This window comes from Conger conger, chromosome 11 (genome assembly GCF_963514075.1).
Source record: "Conger conger chromosome 11, fConCon1.1, whole genome shotgun sequence".
Taxonomy (NCBI): domain Eukaryota; kingdom Metazoa; phylum Chordata; class Actinopteri; order Anguilliformes; family Congridae; genus Conger; species Conger conger.
Genome location: NC_083770.1, coordinates 29,497,922 through 29,522,399, shown reverse-complemented (window position 1 = coordinate 29,522,399; position 24,478 = coordinate 29,497,922). Strand labels below are relative to the sequence as shown.

Below are 24,478 nucleotides of genomic sequence, written 5' to 3'. Positions count from 1 at the left end.
CATAGCGGAGCCAACCAGTGGATGTGTGTGTGTGTGTGTGTCTGTGTGTATGTACGTGTATACACACACTCAGCTTCTCCCCCCACCCCCCTGCCAACTCCCTGTTGCTCAGCAGTGGAGGTTACTCCATAACACTGTCATCTAAAGAACACGCTTCACCATCAGGACTCTGATACAAGCACAAGTTGCATTTTAAGTAAGCCCTCCCGCTCATTTAATCACTTGTGACATTTGCAACCAGGCAAGGCCTGTTCCGGTTTTTGTTGCTGTTTGTTTTGAAACGTTCATCACTACCCAGGGCTCCCCTGTCCAAATGTTAAATTGCATTGGCAGCTCATTACATGCATGTTGATTAAACATAATCAAGTTTTCCTTTCCTGCAATTTGAATTGCCTGGAAAATGGGGGGGGGGGGGGAGCTGAGCGCTGAGCTTTTACCTGCTTCTTTTAACACGAGTGTAATAAACACATACAAATAATTCATAATGATCATTTATTCTAGATGAGTGGAGATCTCCTGTTTTAAAAATTCAGTAAGATGATATGTGTGCCTTTTACAATATCTGGCATCATTAGTATTTGTTCTGTTTACCCGTACACATCGTTCCTGCTAAATTTTACTTGTCTAGAAATAAAGTCCAATAGATCATTTCCTGTATAGAATATCAAAGTGTTATATGATGATGTCCCATAATCCCATCTAGGCTTGCCATTTGCCTACGGTCTATAAACAGCTTCCAAGATGGTGTGATATATAGGTGTAACTGTTACATGCAGAGATGTTTGAGTGGCCCTGGGGCCTCCTGAAGTTGGTATGATTTGACAGCTATGAGGTACACAAACCCTCCTCCTGTGATACAAAAAAACTGACATCTCAGTGCCAGCTGATCCTAGATCGCCCCCGTGGCCACATTTTGTTTTTTCAGCCAAGCTCCAGATGGCCTGTGTAGAAAGCTCAGTTAAAACATAATTGATCACCAAGATCCTTCAAACTGCTAAATGGTGGAAGCACATTGAAAGTCACAGAGCGTTTAACTGTGGCTGAATCCATGAGAAGGAATCTTGATCCATGCTTGCTCCTGTGTCCTAGGCAAAAAGTGGTTTCTACCCTCATAAATGTAGCTTTCTAGGGTGGATGACTGTTCTGCATTTCTGCATCACTGGTGTGTCTGTATGCATTATGCATGTTTTAGTGAACTCCCACACAGGTCCAAACTGGAGCCCCGATGGAATTTGAGCCTTGTTTTTTTTTTTTTCCACAGGAGACTGAACTCCAAGATGTTCTCCAGGAGAAAAATCGCCTGAGTCTTGAATTGCTCACCCATAGCCAGAAGGCAGTGCAATATGACCAGGTAAGAGTTGGCAGCACAGTGCTTTATGGATCAGACATTGGAGCACTTCCCCCAATTCGTCACCGCCTGACTATTACCTTGGGCTGATAGCTCAGGGATATTCCATTTTCATTGGAGTCTTGCCAACTCAGAATGTTGTGGCATTTGTATGCTGAAGGACGGCTGCATCTTTTTTTAATTCACTTTTATTTAATTTATTTTTCAAAAGACACAATTGGCATGTCCTCCTGCCTTCAGATTCCACATCTTATTCTCGTGATGGTTTACTATCCAATCAGGGGAGATTTTGTTAGCATGTGTCCCTGTGGCGCTCTAATTGCCCCCTCCAGCTGTAGAAAATGGCTGTTTATCTACCCGGGGCTTACAGGTGCAGAAATGAGATTTAAACCCCACAGCCCGATCCATACTTCTGTGGCACCCGAGATTGAGATTCTATTATGGAAGCATCATCTGCCTCTCGGCCCATGGATTTCACAAGCTCTCCATGCAGATGGTAAGGAAGGAGGGGACCTCTGCAAGCACGGTCTGTGAGACTTCACTATTGATTTTTTTTTTTTTAAAGAAAAAAATCAAAAAGGCAATTTCCTGAAGGATTAGATTGGCAGGCATCAACATCCTACCTCTGGACAGCGTATGGGGTGGGGGGATGGGGGAGTACGGGATTCTGGGTAGTGATATCTAATCTGGAGCGCAAGCTCTCAGGCAGCACCATCCATCAGCTGGATCAAGGAGTAGGATATGAGAGCCTTGCTCCTCCGATACCGCTCACAACCCCACCCCCCATCCACGCTGTGTTTCCATCCTTATCGCCATGACAATGTTGCCAGAGCCTCGTGGAAACCAGCGCCGTAGATCCACAACCTGTTTTCTGTTTTCATTTCTTCTATCTGTGCTTTGGCTCCTCTGCAGGAACACCTAAAGAACCCCCATTACCCCCCTACACCCCACCTCGCTGCATCCAAGTGTTCCAGCTTCTGGTACTGTTGACGTTGTGGAGAAGGGCCCCTCCTCTCTCATTAGTCATTTATGAATGCGCTCTCCACAGCAAAGGAGGGGGAAGCCTTGGGCACAGGTCCAGCGGTGCTAACCTCCCAGTGCTGAAACCATATCAGCAATCTCCACAGCACGCCTGAGTGGTCTGAGAGAGCCGTGCCTCGTTCACCCAACGCATGCTGCTCCTCCCTCCTCATGGGCTCACCGCACGTCCTCTTTAGTTCTGATTTCCCTCCATTGGCTAGCCCTCATAGGTCACAATCCGTCTTCCACACCTGCATCAATAACATACTGTAATTGTTTTGGATTCAAATACTCTTCTACGCTTTACTGAGCTTGTCTGCTGTATTTGGAACCCGTGAAATACTTTTAAAAAGTGCAGGTAAGATCAATCAAGCACAGAAAATTGCTCAGTTGCAGGAGGGAAGAGCAATCGAGCACAGAAAATTATGACATCCAAAATTATGTCACAATTGACCCAGGTCTGCCATCTAAACTAAAACGAACACTCAGCTTTGAAATACTTTAAATGGTGGTCACATGTTCCTCATTCTCCCTGACAAGAATCACAGAGCATTGTCAACCCACCGCAGCTGGGTTGGAAATAATGACGGCACAAGTGCAGTGATTGCTGGCCCTTAATCACCACCCATTAATAACATGGCTTTATTGCCACACTTCTCCGGAATGGCCAGCAGATGCTCACTCATTGCTCACCAAATTCCCATTCTGGGCATGCTAGAGAAAAAACCCCAGAAAAAGCAAGTCCTTTGTTGAAATGCAAAGCAAGTGTTTATGATGGGATAATCGTGCTGTAAGAAAACTGATGTCACCCAGAGAGAGCCCCTGGAATCAGACCACTATCTAAGCTTGTGAGACTCGCAGGATGCTAATGAGCTTGCTGGAAAAAAAAGTTCATCCTCATCCGGTGCAAAAATGAGTGGCTGCTCCTGCCGCAAAAATCGATATGGAATGAATAGCCTCCTGTGTCAAGGAAAAACAATATCTCAAAATGAATAAAGATCATCGCCGACCCAGAATTGTAATGAGTGTGGGTTTGATATAGTGTCTAGAGTGAGCGCGAAAATATTTCACATATCTGGCTGTGATCAAATAACACACTCTGTGGTGCATCAGATTTGATCTAGCCTCACAATCTTATCCCTTCCTCCATGCTCTCACAATAGCTGTTTGCCACCAGAAAGCCAACATTGCCCCTCTGTTCTCTCTGCAGGTGAAGTCAGACTATGATCAGCTCAGAGAAATCCTTGTTGCTGTGACTCAGGAGAGAGATTCAGCCCTGCAGGAGAAGATCCATCTCCAAGGCAAACTGGAGAACCTAGAGCAGGTGCTAACGGTGAGCAACCTGCCCTTCCCTTATATGGACCAATGGGGGTCAATGCATAATGTTCACAGTAAATGGAAGGGGGGTGGTCAACTCAGACCAGGGGCCAGGCTAAGGAACAGGCACCAGGTGCTCTGTGGGATGGCAGACAAGTTGCCAAGCTCTGGTGGGAGATATCAGATAGAGAGGACTGCTAGCTCGCTCTCTGAGGAAGGAGAGGCCTAGTTCCTCTCTCCATTTCCCAGGAGCCCTTATAGGTCTCGCAGCCAGCCTGGAAGGAATTTAAATATGTCCAAGTGATGTGTGACGCATTAATCTAGATGAGAACTGAACAGAGGTAAGGGTTCATAAATGAAGGTTAAAGCATAGTTCTCACCCTGACATATGGGGAATACCCAAAGTAAATGACTGACAACATTGACTATTCTCTAGGTTATAAAACATGGCATCTACTGTACATAAGCAAGCATGGGAGGGATTGTGAGCTGCGTTGTCTGTGTGGTTTATGTGGTTTAAGCTACCATAGGAAAGGGGTATGTTAGGAGAGAAAGGAACCTCTCTCTGTTTCCATTTAAATTACTTTGTTTACCTTCTCAACAGTCATCCTTTCCCCAAGTAGCAAATGTTTGCTCCAAGGGGCCTTGAAATCAACTGCTGAAACCAAATCATTTGTTATAATTCTGTGTGTTTTTCTTGCCTGCCCATGACTGGTCCATTGCTATGCAAATGATCTGTTCTGGTGCACCTATGGGTAGCACTGAGGTGTCATGGCTTGAGAGGTACAGATGAATTCTGGGGACATCCTCTGTGGTTGTGCATGTCTATCTGTCTATCTTTTCCATCATCACTGCTGTATTTTTCCAGGTTGGTGTTTTATTCCAGAGGTTCTCAAACTCAGTCCTGGCTCAAACTCCTCTGCTGCTCCACTGCTGTCTTTTGATAATTGATAGTTTGATTGTTCTTTAAAATGTGATTGAGTTGTTCTTTTTTTTTTGAACTATTAAAAATAATGTACATTCCCACTCTAGACACCCAATGACATTACAAAGAATGGGCAGTAAGTAGCCTATTAGAAACACAGTTTTTCTCCAAATGGGAGATTATACAATTGGTGTGATTCTCAAGGCCAGTTTATAACCCTAGAAGATTTAATTACTACCCTGTCATGAATGCTACTTGTAGTTGCTGGAAAAATTTTCTTTCCCTCAAGAGAAAAAAGTGTGATTTTCTTTTTTAAGTTGGGAATGGTACAACATTTTCCTGCTGTGTAAGTTGTGCAAGTAAGGGAGGTAGATATATAGATACAAGATTTCCATATTTCAGTGTAGTTCGCTTCCACAAAATCAGTGTGTCTTTGGGTTGTATAGCTACTTCTCAGCATGGGGGGTACTGTTGACGTTGGGGAGGGCAAAGGACTCATAATTCTGATCTGTGGTTGTAAAAACTTGCACTGGTGCATTGGATGCATCATCTTTTCATCAATGACCCTAGCGACCAAACAGTAGGTTCTTTTGTTCGACAGGTAATATCAACTGCAGTTTGTTTTTTTGGTTTTTTTACTAATTGTTGCATAGATCAGCACTTTGTTAATTTCCATTTTGTGAAATTGGAAGTAGAGATTATGCTGTACTTGTGAATTCCTTGTCCATCAGAAATATTTTTAAATATCATTCAGGACAGTTCTATCAAAGTATGTTTTTCACTACCTGTCCATCCAGATAGTTTTTTCTCAGATTTGAAGAGTTTTCTTGTTTTTTTTAGATGCAGTCGACTTGATACAACAAACCTTTATCAACCCAATAAACCTTTTATTTTTGTGGCTCAATGCACCCAAAAAATTACTTTATTAAAGCACATAATGGCTTTGAAATTCATATTTGGGTGTAATTTATGTCATAGAAAAAAACACCTGTTAATATCTTAACCATTACATTACATTACGTGGCATTTAGCAGACGCTCTTATCCAGAGCGATGTACAACAAAGTGCAAATCAAACACAAGAACCAGTGCAAAAGTGGACCTGAGAGGACAGTACAGTTCCGAGTCCTAGTGTAAACATACAGAAATTCAGAACCCTTGAAGAGTACATTCAACTTTCAAACTAGCATACCACAGTTGGCAGCTAGAATACAACAATACAACAGCCAATAAAAACAACAATACCTATACAAGTAACGATATCTATACAACCCTTCCCCCCATTAAGACTGAGTCATTGGGGGAAGTGCACTGGATGGATGGAGTCATGGCTTCCTTGCAGCTGGCTTTCAGTGTTGCCCCCAGATGGGCTGGAAGCCCCTCATTACGGCCCATCAGGAGCGATCCAGGGGTCTTTCAAAGACAAAGGCACGCTCCTCCTCACCACTGTCTTTTCTCTGTTCCTGGACCTGGTCTCTTCCTGCAATCATTTCCCACACTCCCGCTCCAATGCAGTTTGTCCATATTGAAGGCAACCTCAGAGTTGATCTTATTTCTCAGTCATACGTTTTTAATGTTCATTGAGCTTAACGATTGACTGACACACCACCGGCCGGGAGCGGCGCATTGAAATCAAATCGATGACTCGAGCCGAAGGAATATCCCCAGCTGACCCAGAGCTAGCCAAGCGCAGTGTGTCACAATGTGTCACAGTGTGTGTGTGTGTCTGCCGTGGTGGTGCAGCAGTCGGGCGTCCCTCTAGGCCAGTGGTGCTCACACCTGGTCCCTCTTTGTTACTCAGCACCTAATTGATCAGTGAAAGCAGTTGATTACACAGTTAACTCACCTCACCTGGTTTCTTTGGTCTGAATTGGTTGCTATTAAGGCAAATACAAAATGCAGCAGACCCTGCGTCTCTCCAGGACCTGGAGTGAGGACCTCTGCTCTAGGCTGAAGCAGGAGCCTGAACCGCATTCCGGTACATTCTACAGTTCAGCATTTCTCTGGTTGAACCCTGTGCAGAGCGTGTGCTAATCCTGTTAATCCCGCAACAATGTCCATTTCTCGCATGCAAGGTCAAAGTGGGTTGATCTTGTCCCACTAACCCTGCTCTGCTCCCGTGTCTGTTGCCTTCCAGTGCCTGGGGTGGGAAGTCAGGCCTGCTGCTGTGACTGACTAGGAAGACTGGAGCAGTTTACCCCCTCCCTCCCCCCACCTCCTCCTAAACCCCTCCTCCCCTCCTCCCTGTGTTAGTTTCATAAGGTACCATTTCTGTGCATATTATCTGCATGCACAGTTCCCCTCCCCCCTTCCCCCCGCCCCACCTTTCTTTTCACATTTTGCGTCACATTGTGCCCACTTCTGTTTCCCTAAAGCACGCCACGAGGGTCACCTGGCCAGGGCCACCATATAGGGGAAACTGTGGTTGTGCATGTTGGGGTGAGGTGCTGGAGCCCAAAATGGGGAGGGGGTACTTGATTGGAGTTGCTAGTGATGACGACATTGATGGTTCACCCATCCTCCCTTACACAAAGCTTGGGACTGCCATTGACATTGATTAATATTGTGCTATGACAGCATGAAGTTTATTTATATTTTTGCCATCTTTTTTTGGAAATCACGCTGCTTGTTTATTTATTTTTTGCCATTCGGTGACATTTTGGGGAGGAAAACATTAGAAAAAGCTGGACCTTTTCAACATGAATGCATTTTGCACTGCAAGGTTGGGCACTCCACTGCTTGGATGGGAAAGGCCTTGCATTTAATCCTGTGCTTGAATGGCTTGTTACCATGGAGACCACTAACAAAGCAGGTTGTGGAGTTTGCCGTTTTGAAACTAAAAACCCTGCTGTTTGTCATACTAAAATGGTGGTTATAGTACTGCTTTGAAAAATGTCTCTTTGAAAAGCCTCTCTTGTCAAAAAGAGGGATAGCAAACTTTGCAAACTGCTGTAGGTTTTAACAAGCTCTGCAAAGCATCTCCAGTCCTGTTCTGTGTGCCCCAGTCAGAGATCCATTCAATTCTGCAGGTGTTCAACAATGTCTGCTTGCATTTTTTTCTGTCTGTTCAGTGAAGCTATTTTTAGAGGGTCTCTTCAAAAGGCAGTCTGTGGCAATGATGATGTAGTCACAGCTTATTCTTGTAAATTCTCACTTGCTGTGCAGGGGAAAGTTTACTCGTTTGACTCTGTGACATAATAGCATCGTTTGACCTCTTACCACCTTGTATGCCTTTCTACTAGTATTTGGCCCATAATTCAGACAGATCATATTAATAAATGCAGATGCAGAAGCGGGAAACAGTATAGATACAGCAGCAGAGTTGCTAATCCAGGAAACCACTGCATCAGAGAGTTTGGATCTGTGGTCTGAATGGGGGACTGAGATCGGAGGACTGGAGGTGTGAAATGCTGTTTTGAGTGTGTCGGTTGCTAACTCATGCTGCTCCCTGTCCCTCCTTTCCCAAACCTCCCCCTCCTGCAGCATATGCGAGAGGCTGCAGAGCGGAGGCAGCAGCTAGAGGTGGAGCATGAGCAAGCCTTGGCTGTTCTCAATGCAAAACAACAGGAGATTGACCTTCTTCAGAAGGTAAGGGCCGCCAACCCATACCGGAACCACTGTGTTGGAATACGCTACCGTTAGCCTAACAGAGCCGTGTTGGTTCCGGAAGTACATGCCTCAACCCGTAGCCTGAGGTTCACTCATTTACAACCTGTCTTGTTCACAATAGTTTGTCTGACCCCAAACTGCGTAATTGGAGCGATTATTCGGGAAATTGAGGCCCCTGAACACATGCCAGAGATATCATCTTTTCCTAGGTCAACCTGGTTTGCAGTCTGAAACCATAAAAGATTCATAGGCACACTGTTGAAATGGGAGTGTACTGTACGTGAGCAGACTCAGCATGCCTGGTACTCACGGAAATGCCCAGAAGAATTGATGTTTTGCCTGCATATTCTGAAAAATAGGTATGACACACAAATGGAGCAATTACTGGAGAGTGCAAACAGAGTTCCCCAGAGATTTGCGAACTGGTGCTGTCGCAGAATTAATGGAGAACCCATCAGCTCCTCTGCCTACATGTCTGTTTAGGGGCTGCTTGCATCTTCTGCCATGAATGAGTGGGGTCTCTGTTTTCCCATTAGGGGATGCATAAGAGGATTTCATTATGCCTTGCCTTTTGCTTTTGAGACAAATGCAATGCTTTTTTTCTGCCTTGAATTAATTGCTTGCACAACGGATTCATGGAATTAGAACAACAGATGTTATCTTAGTGATGTGGAACGGGATCTTTCTTAGCAGATGTTGTGAGTCAAATAGAATCAACTGAGATATGCTGTATCGTATTTTACATTTTGCACTGTATTTCTGTGTAGCACATACAGTCAATTCATATAATTTAATATAAGATTTCAATGTATCACTTTTCTGTGGTAAAGTGACATCCAGACAAATGGTTCAGACTACCTTATCTGAAAGTCAATACTTTGAGTTGAAGTAATTTAGTATTAGCGTTTTGGCTCTATCATTCTCTAATTACTTCCTTAACTAGATTCTGTTTCTATATACATGTAATTATGAGCGTCTACTGTATGTTTCACTAATGTTGCTTTTATGTTGTTTGCTACGCTGTATTGATGCTATCTTGGCCAGGGCTCCCTTAGAAAAGAGATCTTGTAATTTCACCTGGTTAAATAAAGTTTAAATAAAATAGAAAAAAAATAAAAATTGTATTGATACCCCAACAGACCCACAATTCCATGATCATCTCCTCATCTTCAGAACTCTTCATCCAGCCATTAGGCGAAAGGTCATTGGCAGTGACAATTAGGTGTGATCTGGCGCCAGACGTTCAGATGGTAGATACAGTACATATTCTCTGTTATTAAGTATATTAGTTATTTGTCTTAGTTTCTCAGAATCCCTCAAGTGAGAGGAAATGAACTGATGTCTGTTTATCAAGATACCTGTCTCACACAGACTTCCCTCCCATCCAGAATAACCATCTCTCCTAACAAGCGCATCGTGCTTTCACAAGCACACTGCCTTCTCTTCCTCTCCATCCTCGCTCACAAGTGCTGTTTACTATTATCACTTTCTGTCACCAAGGGCCATGATTCATGCCACAATGCAGTCCCACCGTCACCTACTGGAGGCCCACAGGGACCAGTCTGTCCTGCAGCAGGGGAGCTTATGGGAGCCAGTGGAGCAGAGACCACTCAAATTAAAACAGTTCCGACTTTGTGGTTCTAGCACACACTTCTGAGATATAGGACACACACCTCTGAGATATAGGACTGGCTTCAGCCCCCGCAGAGACCCCCTCCTCCATTCCTTGAAGCTGAAGTTACATTTTGAATCCATTTCACATCTTCCAGAAGCATCTCCCAGCGTATTCCTTACCCTGACAGGGAGAAAGAAAATGCGTATTGTGAAGGACAGATAACTGTGGCTGCCAGTGCCACGGTGGTAATTGCGTTCTCCGTTGAACCTTGCTCTGGTTTCTTCTCGGCTTACACGTAGAACAGGAAATGAGGCTCGCCTTTGCACCCCACGTCTAATAACATGACTTCATTTTTGCGCCGTGGCCGTGGTCCAAAATGAAAATAAAATGACGTTCGGTTATCAGTGAAAGCCTGTGAGAAAAGGAAACCGCTGTGGGATCTCACCATTATCTGATGTATGAAGGCAATGTCCGCCCATTCCAGTAAACAAACACGTTTTTCAATATCTCTATCATGTCCATATTTAATGGAATGTAAATGCTGACATTTATGTAACCATAACAACATCTCTCTGTGCTTGCGAAGGCTCAAGTTGAAGCTAAGAAGGAGCATGAGGGTGCAGTCCATCTTTTAGAGGTGAGTCAGATGGGTTGTGGGGTGTTTGGTTGTGTGTGGCAAGGGCATGTGTGTCAGGCAGTTCCTGGGTTGCATGCCATTGAAGGCCCTATTGCGGTGGCTGCATGTGCCTCTTTCAAAGCCACTTCATGTTCATACCTGTTCTGCTAAAGGGAGTAGCACAAACAGCTGACTAGATGCATAAAGACCTTTGACCAGATCAAGAGAAAAGCGGCAAGTAGCATTATATGCTTTTATTTGATTTCATTTTTCTGCTGAAATTCCGCTTGAAATGCAGATGCCCAAGTCACTATGTAGGCCATGGCCATGCATGTGCTGAACAGCACACAGTACCATAGGATGGGTTGAATTCAATATACATTTTTTTGAATGATTTGGCACACACAAACGGCTATTTATTTCTATACTGTTCTTCTCGTGGATTGAATGAAAGGCACAAAACTTACGTGAAGGATTTTTTTTTCTTCTAATTTACAGTAACGCAGTATGTTGCAATCAGTTATTGCTTGGCTTTTCTTTCTCATTTTTCAAACAATCTTTCAATGCATCTAACTGGAGCTTTATTCTCCTTCAGTATGGTTCCATTCCATTATTATTGAGAATTTCAGTTGTGTATGTGTAAATGTGTAAGTCCTACCTTTCCGTAACTATGGAAAACAAATGTACAGCAGGTCTGCCTTGCAGCATGAACGATATCTGGGTCATTAAATCATGGTGTCAAAGGAACATCTTAAATATTAAATTGGTGTCTGCAGGGGAAAATTGATTTTTTTATCTGGGGGAAAAGAAGAGTTTGGTCTGGTGAAGAAATTTGGACTATGATTAATGTCATTATATAAAAAATTATGAATAAAACAAAACCTTGAATAAGAAATTAGGTACTAAATATCAAGCTCTGCTATTTTCCCTTGTGGACTGTGGTCATGCTTATATAGACATTCATGAATCTCATTGCCTAAATTATGTTTGGTTTAGTAAATATTTTCTGTTTAATTTAAGGCTTATATTTATGAATATAATAATACCATTTCTCTTATTGTTTAAGTTATTTTGCATGATATAAATAATCCTTTAATTTATTTTATTGTTTTGAAGATGATTTGAAGAGTATGATTGTTCATATTTGTAATGGTGCTTTAATTTCTTTTCTCACATCTCTTTTCGCTGTGTTATCGGTGTGTTTTTTGCATATACAGAACCACTTGGACAGCATGCAGGTATTTCAGAACCGTTTTTCCCTAACATTTATTCATTTCTCTATCTTTAAAACAACAAAAAAACTGGGTGAATCCTCCAGTTTATTTTAGCTTTCTTGGAGATGGATGCTTCATGCATCTTCTAGAAATAAATAGCACTTTAGAATTTCGTATGCTAATTTCATTCAGTTTTTTTTTTTTCAGCAAAGTTCAGTGTTCAGTGACTGTCATAAGTTCACATTAATTTTGGGGATATGGTAATTTGTGTGTGTGTTTTTTAATGATATTCCTTGATTCAAGAACTGAAAAATATGTCAGTAAATGACCCATGGTAGAACAAAAGAGCCTTCTGGCCATACAGCAGGTAGCCTGTTTCTGTGTTTCTGTATTTTGGGCACCATACATCTCCTTCATGTACAGATGGCAACAGCACAGACAAATTTCAGTTCTTGAATGCGTACGCGCAGACGTCTTTGCAAACTGTCATGAAACACGTACTTCACCCAACTGGCATTGAATCATGCATGCTGATATATAGTACACTCCATTAGCTGATTAGTCTGTTGGATCCAGCATCAGCCAAGATTAGCAATGACACTTACAGAACTATGTATACTAAAAGAAGGCATTATGACATTCAGTGAAGCTTTTCTCAGCATCTGAAATCACTTCATGGAGTGTGGTAGATAATTACATTAGTTCCTATTTCTATGTTGATTGCACACCACCCCACTTTACGCCATAGCTGCTCATGGCATAAAGTGCACCTTATCTGATCAAAACCTGAAATGGGAACCAAAGATTATAACCACAGCATATTTCATGCATTAAGAACATCTTTGCCTTTGTCCTTGTCCTTGGATATGACCAGTATATCCATCTTTTTTAATTCAAATTTTTTGAAAAATGTGCTCTTTACCGCATCCATCTGATCGGATACTGGGTGTAATGTATTCAGAACAGTCTGATTTAAAAGCATCTGGAGGAGGAAATATATACATATATGTTATATTATATAACGTCACATATACATCATCAGCCATTAACATGCGGTCAAGCGTAGGGATATTTGTTTATGTCACGTCTTACAAAAGCACCCACATCTACCAGCTTCCCGTAGACTATAACTGTTTTAGACAACATTGCTTCTTTTACCAGCCGATCCTTAATTTTGATGTTAGTGATTAATATTTTATGCACTTAATTAAAACATTTAATTGTATTGGTTTGTTTTTGAGGGAATAGGGACCTTTCTTGCGCTTGCGAAATAAAATGAACATACTCTCCGAAGGCATGTAAAAACTGCAGGTGTGGATGGATTAACAACGCCGCAGAGTGACTTATTCACTTGTTCCTGATTTTCCTGGTTTTATCACCACCGGGACTTTGATTGCTTCAGCGCTTTAGGGTTATTCTCTCGCCGGATTGCAGTACATGTTCGGGGCATGTGTTTTACGAGGTCCCTCTTTGTCATCCTGTGCTCTTCGATGGTAATTCTCTAGCTTCAGTGCTAATGCAGCCAGCCATTGAATCATACGCGAAGATTGGAAAGGTCACCTCTCGTGTAATGGCATGCTCTCGCAGTGCATGGAAATCACCCAAAGCTCAAACAAATGAGAACTTTCCTCCCCTTAAACAAATTCCCTCAATGCAACACCGACCTGGATTGAGGGAATGACCACTGCAGACGAAGTAGAACAGTCTGTAATCTTTTATGTAGGTAAATTATTGACATGTAACTATTGTTTATGAAAACAGTGTTACAATTGGGAAAGAAAAACAGTATGTACACAATAATGTTGATGCCTTGATACTGCACTGTAGCAGACATTTTGTATTATATTCGTGAATGCATTTCAGATGATGGGCACATTGCATGCTGGAACTGCATGTGTATCATTACGCAGGAGCCACCAAGAACAGATTGGAAATGTTGATATGCAGAGCCAACTCTATGGTCCTTGCCTATAGAAGACTAGGTATTAGTAGTGGTAGTAGCACATATCAATGAATAGTAAGTGAGTTCAAAAGTGTTCACTGGCTGAAATATAGCGGTCTAAGATGAATGCAGATAGATAGGTTTCTGTATGGCCCAAACTTCTTTAGCATTCATAATGATAGATTCTCTTCTACAAAGTTAAAGGTAGAGGACACTGTCCTTTATACTAGGGTTATGGAAAGGTTCTGGAATATGAAAAGAAAAAGGCACCCATTGTTCACTTTGTAATACCTGACAGCTCACTGATATTAACCTTGGCCCTAACCTCCCGGGGGTGCTGAACACAAAGAGGAAAGACAGGTCTGTCATCAGTGTAGAAAGTCCCAGCTGTCTGCTGCTTTTCAGTTGGTAGTCGGAGGGAGTTTCATGACAGGGGGGATCAGATAGGTGAATGTGTGAACCCAATATGAACAAAGTCTAATGAAACCTCAGCAAATATTTTACAAATATTTAACAATGACTTTCCAATTAAACACCAATCCAGTTTTCAACAACGTACTGCATTTCTTTGTAGTCTTTTAGAGCCTTCTAGGCAATAGCAGCTCCCTGTCATTGTAACCAAAACACTCACGACAGCACAGAGACATGAGCAGCTGACCCCAAATCAATCACTATGGAAACTAATGAGCTTGATCTCAGCTTGTGTGCCGGGGCCTCACTCTTATCTCCCCAAAAGCAGGCCGGCATGAAGGAGGCTTGTTCCCCTCATAAAACCAAAACCTGACTGCATGATTAAATACTGCTATTAATTAATATTACAGCACATTTTTCTTTTTTTTTGTACAAACACTCCTAACTCATGATGGTTCTTGCCTTTATTTTATTATGTCTTTGCACTGAAGTTGAGGAGCATTCCCTGCGCTTTGAACACAGTGCAGTTTTTGGTATGCATACCTCCCCTTAGCGTGAGGCAGCTCTTTTGCTCCTGTAGTCTTGCATGTGTTCTTCAAACTATGGATATATGAATATAGTAGGTTAAGATCCTCATTGATTGTTTAATATCTCTCACGAATCGTACTGCTAATTGCATTAGCAGTTGTTGAACTTCTTGTTATATGATTCTAGTGAGTTTTGTGCTTTAGACTGTTTTTTGTAGTGGTGAGGTATGATCAGGCCAGTTGTGCACCTGGGCTCTGGTTTGGATGGGTTTCAGCAACCTTCCGTCCTCTGTCTGTGCCTTGTGTTCCCCCGTGTCCGCACCAGGCCAAAGTCAGAGAACTGGAGGAGAAGTGTCGGATACAGAGTGAGCAGTTCAATCTCCTGTCCAAAGAGCTGGAGAAGTTCCGCCTGCAGGCAGGGAAGTTTGATATACTCAGCACCAACCCGTTAACCGTGTGCGAGTCGCCCGGGTCCCCCAACAAAACCCTGTCCCAGCTTCTCAACGGACTGGCTGCCCCCCTCGGGAAAGGTGAGCACCCCCCTCCCTCATCTGTCCTCTCTGTGCTGAGATGTGCCAAATCTCAGAACGTGTCCGCAAGAACAGTGTTCAAGCATAAGCAGAGTTTTAGATTAGTGGGGGTTGGGGGGGTGGTGTTAGTAAGGGGGGTTTGTTTCGCTGGAATTTTATTTAACCAGGAAGGCAAGAGCTGTGTACCCTCAAAAAAGATGTCTGAAACATTAAGTATTCAGCCTGGAGCTATAATTCTCTTTTCTTGCTGCTGAATGCATTTTCAGTGGAAAATTTAGATCATTAACAATAACATTGGGGAAAACTGGTTGAAAATTTCACTAACAAACTTGTTACTGCCATCTCATTCCTGACTGCAGTCAGAAAATGTTGAAGGAAATTAATTTGCAATGAAATGATTTGGTGCTGTAAAATGTCTGCCAACAGGGTATCCACTATGCTGGATATCCAGTGGTTATCAATCAATGAATTTCTCATTCAGATCCCTCATGCTCAGGAAGATTATCAGTCTTTTTTTTTTGTCACAGCAGGTATGTGATCCGACATTGTGTGGAGAAATGTAGTATTTTTCATCTTGCTTTCCTCAGGCAATGAGAGTCCAGCGACCAGGTCGGTAATATCAGAGTTCATCCGACCGCTCCAGATCAGTGGAGACAAACCCGAGCTCCTATCGGTCAAGCCAACATTCCTCACCAGGAGTTCAACTGGCAGCCCCAGACGGGCCTTTCTCTCAGAGGTGTGTTCTTTATGTCGTTTTATTTACACTGTAGAAAAGTCTGTCTAAACAAGTCTTTTAGTTTGTAATGAAATTTAAAAGCCGGTTTCACAGACACAGATTGAGCCTAGTCCTAGACCATTCTCCATAGATAACTCAGTTTAATTTAGGACTAAGTTTAATCTGTTTCGGACAAACTGGCCTTAAATCTTGTTATTAGCTTGTTCTAAGTTACAGTCAGGTCCATAAATATTGGGACATCGACACAATTCTCCTCTTGATTGACATGTCCCTCGATGTCCCAATATTTATGGACCTGACTGTAAATTAGGACTGTTTTGATCACTTTGTCTTATTTAGCGAAAAATATGATTTTAAATCTAAATCTAAAACTAAAATACTTAAGATTGACACATTCTTTGTTTTTTTTCTGTATTTTTGTAAAGATATTTAAAACTACAAAAATAGACATTTTATAAAAATAATTATCCTGGATTTTCCATGAGGTCAAGCTGGGCCCATTAGTCAAGACATTACAGGTTCAAGTCTGGGCTATGTCATTAGCTTTTGTTCGTTTACAATGACTGGGAGTACCGAGTGGTGGGAATGATTGGTTTTGTCTCACCAATGGAAAGAGATTTAACTTTGCTGTATTTACTCCTCCCAATGACAGGCAGGCTGCCAGTTGTGATCAATGAGTCAAAAATGCATCTGGTTGCTAGGTCATCTATACAACTGTATAGGTCTATTGTGAAAAGCCTTAATGTTGAACATTTCTTACCGACCAAACTTCTCTATCACCATCAGTCATGGAGGTCGATATTAAATTGATTAATGGGGCAGAAATTAGTACAAATTGTTTGGAGGGTATTATGTCTACATAAAGGCTTTCTCCGTGTTTATTTCGCTTTGACAAAAATGGTTTCAGTTGGGTTAACAGCCAATATATCGGCAGCGTTTGTGCGTTAGCTTATGAAAGCCAAAGTCTTGACATTAGTGAGAAGCAATAATGAGGGAACACGCAGCAGGGGCTGATCAGAGTGCCACAGAACCCGCTTCCTGGGGTGCGAATGAAGCAATCTGTTGTTTTTTACATTCGACCGTTGAGATCGTCCGCCAATCTGATAGAGAGCCTCGGCTGTAGGTCAGTAACAATGCACTTTGTTGGGCCAAAAAGCCACACATTTATATTTACCACAGTGCCAGTATTGAACTCAAGTGTCGGAAAGAGAACGCAGCAATGCAGTATCCTGTTTGTTTCAGATGTGATGTTAATTCAAATGACACATATGTCACCATAAAAGTGTGAATGGGAAGTCATGTCACCGAAACATAAAGGCATGAGGCAAACAGACATGTGCTAATGGCTTTTCAAAGGGCAATGCATTTCAGACAGTGAACAGAACAGAAATCATCTTCCGCAAGAGCAGAAAAAACCCACTACACGCACGTTAACGGTTACATCACGCTCTACATCCCACTGTACACAGTGTACTGTACCTCTGCTCTGTAATGGGCAGAACTTGCAAATGGAAAAACTAGAAACTGAAATCTGGCCATGTTGCACCGTTGTTATCATGTAACAGTTCAAGGAAAATTGAAAAAAGGAGGGTATTCTCCCTGAAGTACAGAGGATTTGAGTCAGTTTATCTGATTCCAGGGTCTTTCATTTAGGAATTTGTATGCACTTTGCGGCTGTCAGGCTATAATTAATATAGTTGGATCCACATTAGCCCCTTCTGCATAATGGGTCCCTTGGATGATTCAGACCTCTGTGAGTGTATCTCTGTGGTGACCCAGGTTCCTGTTCGTCTGAGACTAATAAGCATAGTATTTGCAGAAAGAATAACTGAATCATACGATTACACAGCATCTCTGTGTTCTTGGACAGCCTGTACTGGCCATGTAATGGGATATCTTCAAATACACTCTGCCTTTTCTGTCGTCCCACACAGTACTATGAACATGAGTAGCATGTATTATTTGGAGGGAGAGAGTCACACATTCATTATTGCACACACATATGTTTGTTTGTATTCTGTGCATATGCTTTTCTTTGTTCATTGAGTTTTTATTTTTTTCTCATGCATATATATATATCTATATATATGTACGTCATGCCAATGAAGCTCATTTGAATTTGAGAGAGAGAAAGAGAGAGAGAGAGAGAGAGATAGAAATAGATGAGAGAGGATTTGTTTTGGAAACCTGCGCCAGCTTTTGATGCAAATCAATACAAACAATTTGCAGAGGTAGCCCAGTCTATCTGCTATCAGGTTACCTCCCCATTTTTAGTTTTTTTTTGTTGGGGGGGGGGGGGGGGGGGCTATTATTGAGTTCCAAGTGCATATCATGTAGTCTTGCACACAATACACAAACAAATCATTAATCATCAGCAACCTTCCGATGTATCCTTTGCCTTCTTCAGTTTGAGGTCGATCGCTCCTTTGTGTTGCTTTGCATGTTATCTGATGGGCAGCTACACCGTCAGGCCAGCACCCTCTGAATGCTAAAGAGAGAGAGCATGCCATCCGACAACAACATTTTCCACCTCTATTTGCCTCATAGGATATAATAACACATTCAAGTTTTTTTGCTTTTTTTCCCCCAAAAAATCTGAAACGTCATCATTTGTCATGTGTGGATAAATATGTATGAGCACATGATGGTTCCATAGGTAAAACACTTTGCACACTTACACACTATATACTACATACTATGTACTTCCTTATACCTTGCATGTCTCTGTGGGCCAATATTGTTCCATGTGAGTGTCTAATATCTAACCTGTTCCAAGACATTTGTGAGAATATAGGAATTTAGCGCCTTAATCTGGATGGATCTGGAGGTCAGAGGCTATTCTTATTTGTCAGAATCGGAGAATGGCCCGATATAATGAGTACAGCCTTTGGATAGGAGACAGCAGACAGGTGCCCAGGCTTCCTGCTACTCCTGTGGCATTTTCCACTGCCTTTTATTATCCAGAAAAAGTCTCCAAAACGCCCACATACTATTCTTTTGCTAAATGTCACTTGGGGTTTTAATACAAACTAATGCTTGAGCTTTTTGGTCACTTCTGATTCCTCCTTGTTGCGAACCTTTCATTGTAAGTTCAGTGCCTGCTTTATTTAGACGTCTCTTCAGTGCCGGTCCTGTTTCCTACATTCAGATGGACAATGAACTGGGTTCCACGACCAGGTCCAAGGCCAGGTACACAGGGAAGGTCCGCCTCTGCATCGCTCGCTACAGGTGAGTGTGCTGCTGCCATTTTGTCAGCTGTTTAGAGACTTCGCGCCTGCGCCGTAGCAGCAGCCTGGAGACCACAGTCTGTGCTCTGCTCGGCTCCTGCCTCGCACCTCGTTCCCATTACTGCAGTGCAGCACTCCCCCGAACCTCCTCTGTGCGCCTCTACACTTAATCAACCGTCCTGCTTCTTCACTCCCCAAAACGCAGCTCTCTCATGTATGTGCGAACGGGATATGCCTGGCCAAATACCTGTTATGTGCAGCGTGTCCTTATATTGTTTTAGGGATGCTACGTTGTGTTTTCAGTGCGAGTTAAAGCGCATCAATAGATCGCTCGACACGTCGGCTGTGAGGGGGGGCTTTGTGGGCGTCAGCTGATGGTGAAAAGGCCTGCGATAGCGGCAGGTGTTGTCTGTCAGGGGAGAGGAAGGGTTAATGGCGCGCTCCACTGCAGTGCTTCACTCTGATGCGCTGCTGTTTCACGCGAGGTTCTCTCCCACCCTGTTTTTATTTCATCTCTGTATAATGATGCACTGCCTGGCTCCCACCAAAGAAAATAAATTGTCAGCAAAATAATTGCAATCCCCTGGAACACAAGGCGAGTGTAATTTTTATTCATGAAACACGATACTGTCCACCCACACTGTCCACCCACTCTGCCACTGCATCCCTCTCTCTCCCTCTCCCTCTCACTGTTTTTCTCTCTCTCTGTCTCACATGTATTTTTAATAATGGTTTTCTAGCTCCTCTTCAGTGTACACAAATACCCCTCCTCTGTGTAGTCTGATAGACTGGAGATGGGGGCATGCCTGGTGCAGGGATCAGGCTTAGGGTAACACCCTGCTGCTTCTGCCCCTCCATCACTCCCTTTTAATAAAAAAGACAGATTTTTTTCTTTCTTTAGTAATCTGCTATGGTCTGTCTCAGTTAATTCATCTGCAGTGCTGAACTAAGTGTTTTAGATGGTTTCCATCTTCAGACTTTGAATATGCCACAGACTGCAACCAGACCACTCCATTCAGCATCATCTCACCAATTTGCTGTCCCAGCATTGAGTTCCAGGCTGCCACTCCTTTTGGCCCTTTGACGCTTCACTTCTCTTGTCTCTTGGCTCACTGGCTGTTTTGTGAAAATATCTAAAAAAAGTTGCCTTTTCAGATTACACCTCCGTGTTTCTATTAAAAACACCTAAGATTTTTCTCATAGGTCTTGAGGCATGCACCTTATATGGCTTTAGCTTTGCCTATGTCTAGCTCTAGTGATGTCTATGTTTATAAGGTACTATTTACATGACTAAATTATGTAAATTGTATATTTAGAATGCTTTAGATTGTAGAAAAGCATTGTGCTTTATTTAGCTTCCACATGTTCTGTTAAGACTTCCTTATTTCCTTAATGGATGTATACGTAGATATAAAAGTATGAGTGAGAAACGTACTTGTATTCCATGTGAATACGAATCATACAAAAATAATCTAATATGTATTTTTTGGTTACCGTGTTGGCTTAAAATATTAATTTGACTCTTTTGCTGGTTTGAAATAAAATCTATGTAATCTTACTCCTTCATCAGCTATAACCCTTACGATGGACCCAATGAGAACCCTGAGGCAGAACTCCCCCTTGTGGCAGGGAAATACCTCTACGTCTACGGGACCATGGATGAAGATGGCTTCTATGAAGGTCTGCTATATCCCATCAGATGTGCTCTAATCAGTGTTAATCGTAACATTATTAGCTAGGATTTTTCCTTTTGCTAAAATGTCTAATCCCCTGCATTAAATGCCTAGAGCAGTATGCGTGACAGAACTTTGAGTAACTTGGGGATATTGTTGTACAGTTTTTTCCCCCAATGGAGACTAATAGCTTGGTAGCAGCTAGGTGCGGACAGGTCTTTTGATAAGCATCATGATAATCCAGAAAGAACCAATGTCATGACACACAGGTGGGGTGAAACATTGGAATCCATCACCATTTGTGATCTGCAAAGACATAGTTTTTACTAGACTGCTTACCAAAATGTGTATTTTTATTCATTTTTCTGTCAGGTAATGTATCATTTTGTATTTACGCCTTGCATGAGTAAAAAAATGGAAGCTGCATCCCAACACTAGAAAAATTCAGCCTCCTTTCCTCCACTGGTCTTCTCTCCCTGTACTAGCAGATAGGAGAAGGACATGAGTGGAGGAAAGGAGGATACATTTTTTTCAAGTATTGGGACTCTAATTGGGTGTGTTCCAGTACTCGAAAAATGCATCCATCCATACTTCCAGATAAGAGATGGAGAAGACTGGAGAAAAAGAGTATTGGGGCACACCCTAATTGTGTCTGTATCTCAGGAGAGCTGTTGGATGGGCAGAGAGGCCTGGTCCCCTCCAACTTTATGGACTTTGTCCAGGATGAGGAGCTGCCCCCTGCCCAGCCTGGGGAGAGCGCTAAGGAGTCGGCCTACCTCAACCACAGCGGCTTGGGCCTGCAGGGAGTGGGCGTGAGTGCGGGCATGGGCGTGGGCAGCCTCCTGTCCGACAGCAAGCTGGACAGCCTGGGCAGCCTAGGGAGCCTGGGGAGCCTGGGGAGCCTGGGCAGCCTGGGGATGGACCTCTTCAGCTCCTGCAACAACGGGACAGGGACGCTGGATGTCAGCATCGACGAGATCGGCGAAGACATTGTGCCTTACCCCCGGAGGATCAACCTAATCAAGCAGCTGGCCAAAAGCGTCATCGTGGGCTGGGAGCCGCCCGTGGTGCCCCCCGGGTGGGGCTCCATCAGCGGATACCACGTCCTGGTGGACAAGGAGGTGCGTATGACCGTGCCCTTTGGGGGCAGGACCAAGGCGCTCATCGAAAAGTTCAACCTGGCCACGGGCACTTACCGCGTGTCGGTGCAGAGCATCACCGAGCGCGGCCTATCGGACGAGCTGCGCTGCACTCTGCTGGTGGGCAAAGACGTGGTGGTCGCGCCCTACTACCTGCGTGTGGACAACATCACGCAGATCTCCGCCGAGCTCTCCTGGATGCCCAGCAACAGCAACTACAGCCACACCATCTTCCTCAACGACGCCGAGTACGACGTGGTCAAGGCCGGCGGATACAAGTACCAGTTCTTCAACCTGAAGCCCATGACCGTTTACAAGGTGAAGGCCGTGGCCCAGCCCCACCAGATGCCTTGGCAGCTGCCCCTGGAGCAGAGGGAGAAGAGGGAGATCTCTGTGGAGTTCTGCACCCAGCCTGCAGGTCTGCTTCTCTTCCTGGTCTTTTCAGCTTCAATTAAAAGGCCTTTTGGCATGAATTGGCATATGGTACATTAGCTTTGCATACAGCAAAACAATATAGTTTTAAATAACACACAATTACACAATTACTGTCTTTCTTTCATCATTTTGAGATGTTGATCATTTGTATTGGACAACAGTTGAAGCTATGGGTTGACTGAGAAGAAAGCAGGTTTTGAGTTTTACGCAGGCAGTACTGTTGACATCAGCATGTTCTGTGAAAGCAAATTTTTGTATATTCCATATACTGAATTGTAATCCGAATTCTAGCTGGTTAACATGGCTATCTAATATTTGTAGATTTACAACATGCTTGACACAATGCACACACAGTAAATTTCTCTCTCTGCTTCCTAGAGACTGTAAGAGTCCGATTGCATAAAAGCTGATATCTCATTGCTTGACCCTGATTTACACCTCAGTGGCCTGAAATGGCAAGAATGTAAACTGGTTCATAAATAATGCCTCTACATTTGTCTTCTCAAAGTCTGCTGCCATTAAATGCAAATTAGATTAGCCAGCTTTACAGTATATTAGCTTTTTATCCCCAGGAGCATTGCACAGATCAGAGATGGAAAATTAATTCAGAGACCCCCTCTGTGGGCTGTGAAAATCGGTGAAACAGCTAAATCAAAGTCTCTGGGTTGTTTCTGCTGCAGCTGGGACATAATAGCATTTCACATGGATGTTTTCCGCTCACAGAAGATCTGCAGGAACGGCAGGTGCCTATAGATCTGCAGATGGTGCTTTCTCTGTACAATTTCAAGGGTCCTTCACTGAATCACAAGGAAATGTTATTTTTGACTCTCCTGATTATTCGACTTAATTCAGCACCACATTAACACATTTGCAAAATAGACTCTTCAGATGCTAGGTGGCAGTCGTTGTTGCTTAGGCTTCCTGTGGTTGATGCTATTCCAAGCGTACACAGCCGAGCATACTCCTTATTAAGATATTCATCAAGCAAAAGAGGTTTCTGGCTGAATGGCACCAGGCAATTTAAGCAAAGTAAGTAAATTACTTTCTGGGGGTTCTGACAGGCTCTGTGCCTGTAATATTAATGGGCTCCATATGCATGCTAACAATTTAGCTTCGGTTTCCTTTTTTTCCCCCGCACTTTCAAATGTGTGCCACAGACCCCAAGGACTACTCTGTTCTGGCTTTGAAGAAAAAAAACTGAAACTGCTCCAAATAAATCTGCACCGAGCGTTTCCTGTGGTAGGAGATATGGATTTTATAAGGATGGAAGCGGGATCAGTGAGGGAGAGGGAAGCTCAAGATGCTTAGCCTGTGCAAATAATTTGTCTCACTCACGGAGGCCTCTCTCCCATGAGACTATTTCTGTTTGGCAAAGCGGGAGATTCTTCAGTCATTGCGCGTGGGAGAACCTGTCCTGTCAAAAAAAACCACATTGCCAATTCACAGAATATTTACATTCATTCATCCCTCTCTTGAATTTACCGGGGAAACCAATTTATTGAATTTACTGAACTCCATAACTCACCAGCAGCGTAATGACAGAATGGTCCATTAATTGGCAGCTAATTTTCTTACATATTGACCCAACAGTAACTATGCAGTACAACAGTTATAATTTTGGTGTATAGCTAAGGGCTAGCACAGGAATCACGGTATTTAAGTGTCTGCAGTAAATACAAAATAAAAACATGATTTTGAAAATTTTGTGTGAAGTTAACTATCCGTATTTGGTGGAAACAGCTAAGGATTAACACACCTGTAAGGTTGCCACCCTTCTTTTGTCTGTATATATGACTCAACTCAGTGGTAGAAAGAAGCAAAGATGTGATGATGGCTGTTTGGGTTGCTCATGAAATTATTGACAAGGGAAGTGCTGAGAGCACCTATAACTCTATGTAATTATATGTAGTTTACGGGTAATATAATACTAGTAATTACATTAATGTCTCACAGTAAATTTGTAGCAAGCCTAATTCTGTAACTTATTCACCAAAGTGTTAAATATAGTCGACTACCAAAAAAAGGGATCATTTTATTAATCTCCTATTAACTATTTTCTTTTCGCGGAAATTGATTATTTTGCAGATTACACTGTACCAGAGTTTGCACTATATCAGCAGTGAGCAGTGAATTATACATTTAAAGTAGTTATGGATATTTTCCTGCACCCCCTAGCAAGTCATTTCCACATTTGA

At 42.8% G+C, this 24,478-nt stretch overlaps 1 protein-coding gene across 1 annotated transcript in view; it reads left to right on the top strand.

Moving 5' to 3' along the window:
* Positions 1–3,583: 3,583 nt before the first annotated feature.
* Positions 3,584–24,478, top strand: part of rimbp2b (RIMS binding protein 2b) — a 45,689-nt gene continuing 24,794 nt past the window's right edge. The window contains exons 1-9 of the mRNA XM_061260252.1: positions 3,584–3,701; positions 8,093–8,197; positions 10,420–10,470; positions 14,869–15,073; positions 15,661–15,809; positions 18,958–19,037; positions 20,607–20,716; positions 21,373–21,525; positions 21,589–22,266. Of these exons, the coding sequence (XP_061116236.1) occupies positions 8,096–8,197; positions 10,420–10,470; positions 14,869–15,073; positions 15,661–15,809; positions 18,958–19,037; positions 20,607–20,716; positions 21,373–21,525; positions 21,589–22,266 (1,528 nt within the window). The 5' untranslated portion in view covers positions 3,584–3,701; positions 8,093–8,095. The remainder of the gene's footprint in view (positions 3,702–8,092; positions 8,198–10,419; positions 10,471–14,868; positions 15,074–15,660; positions 15,810–18,957; positions 19,038–20,606; positions 20,717–21,372; positions 21,526–21,588; positions 22,267–24,478) is intronic.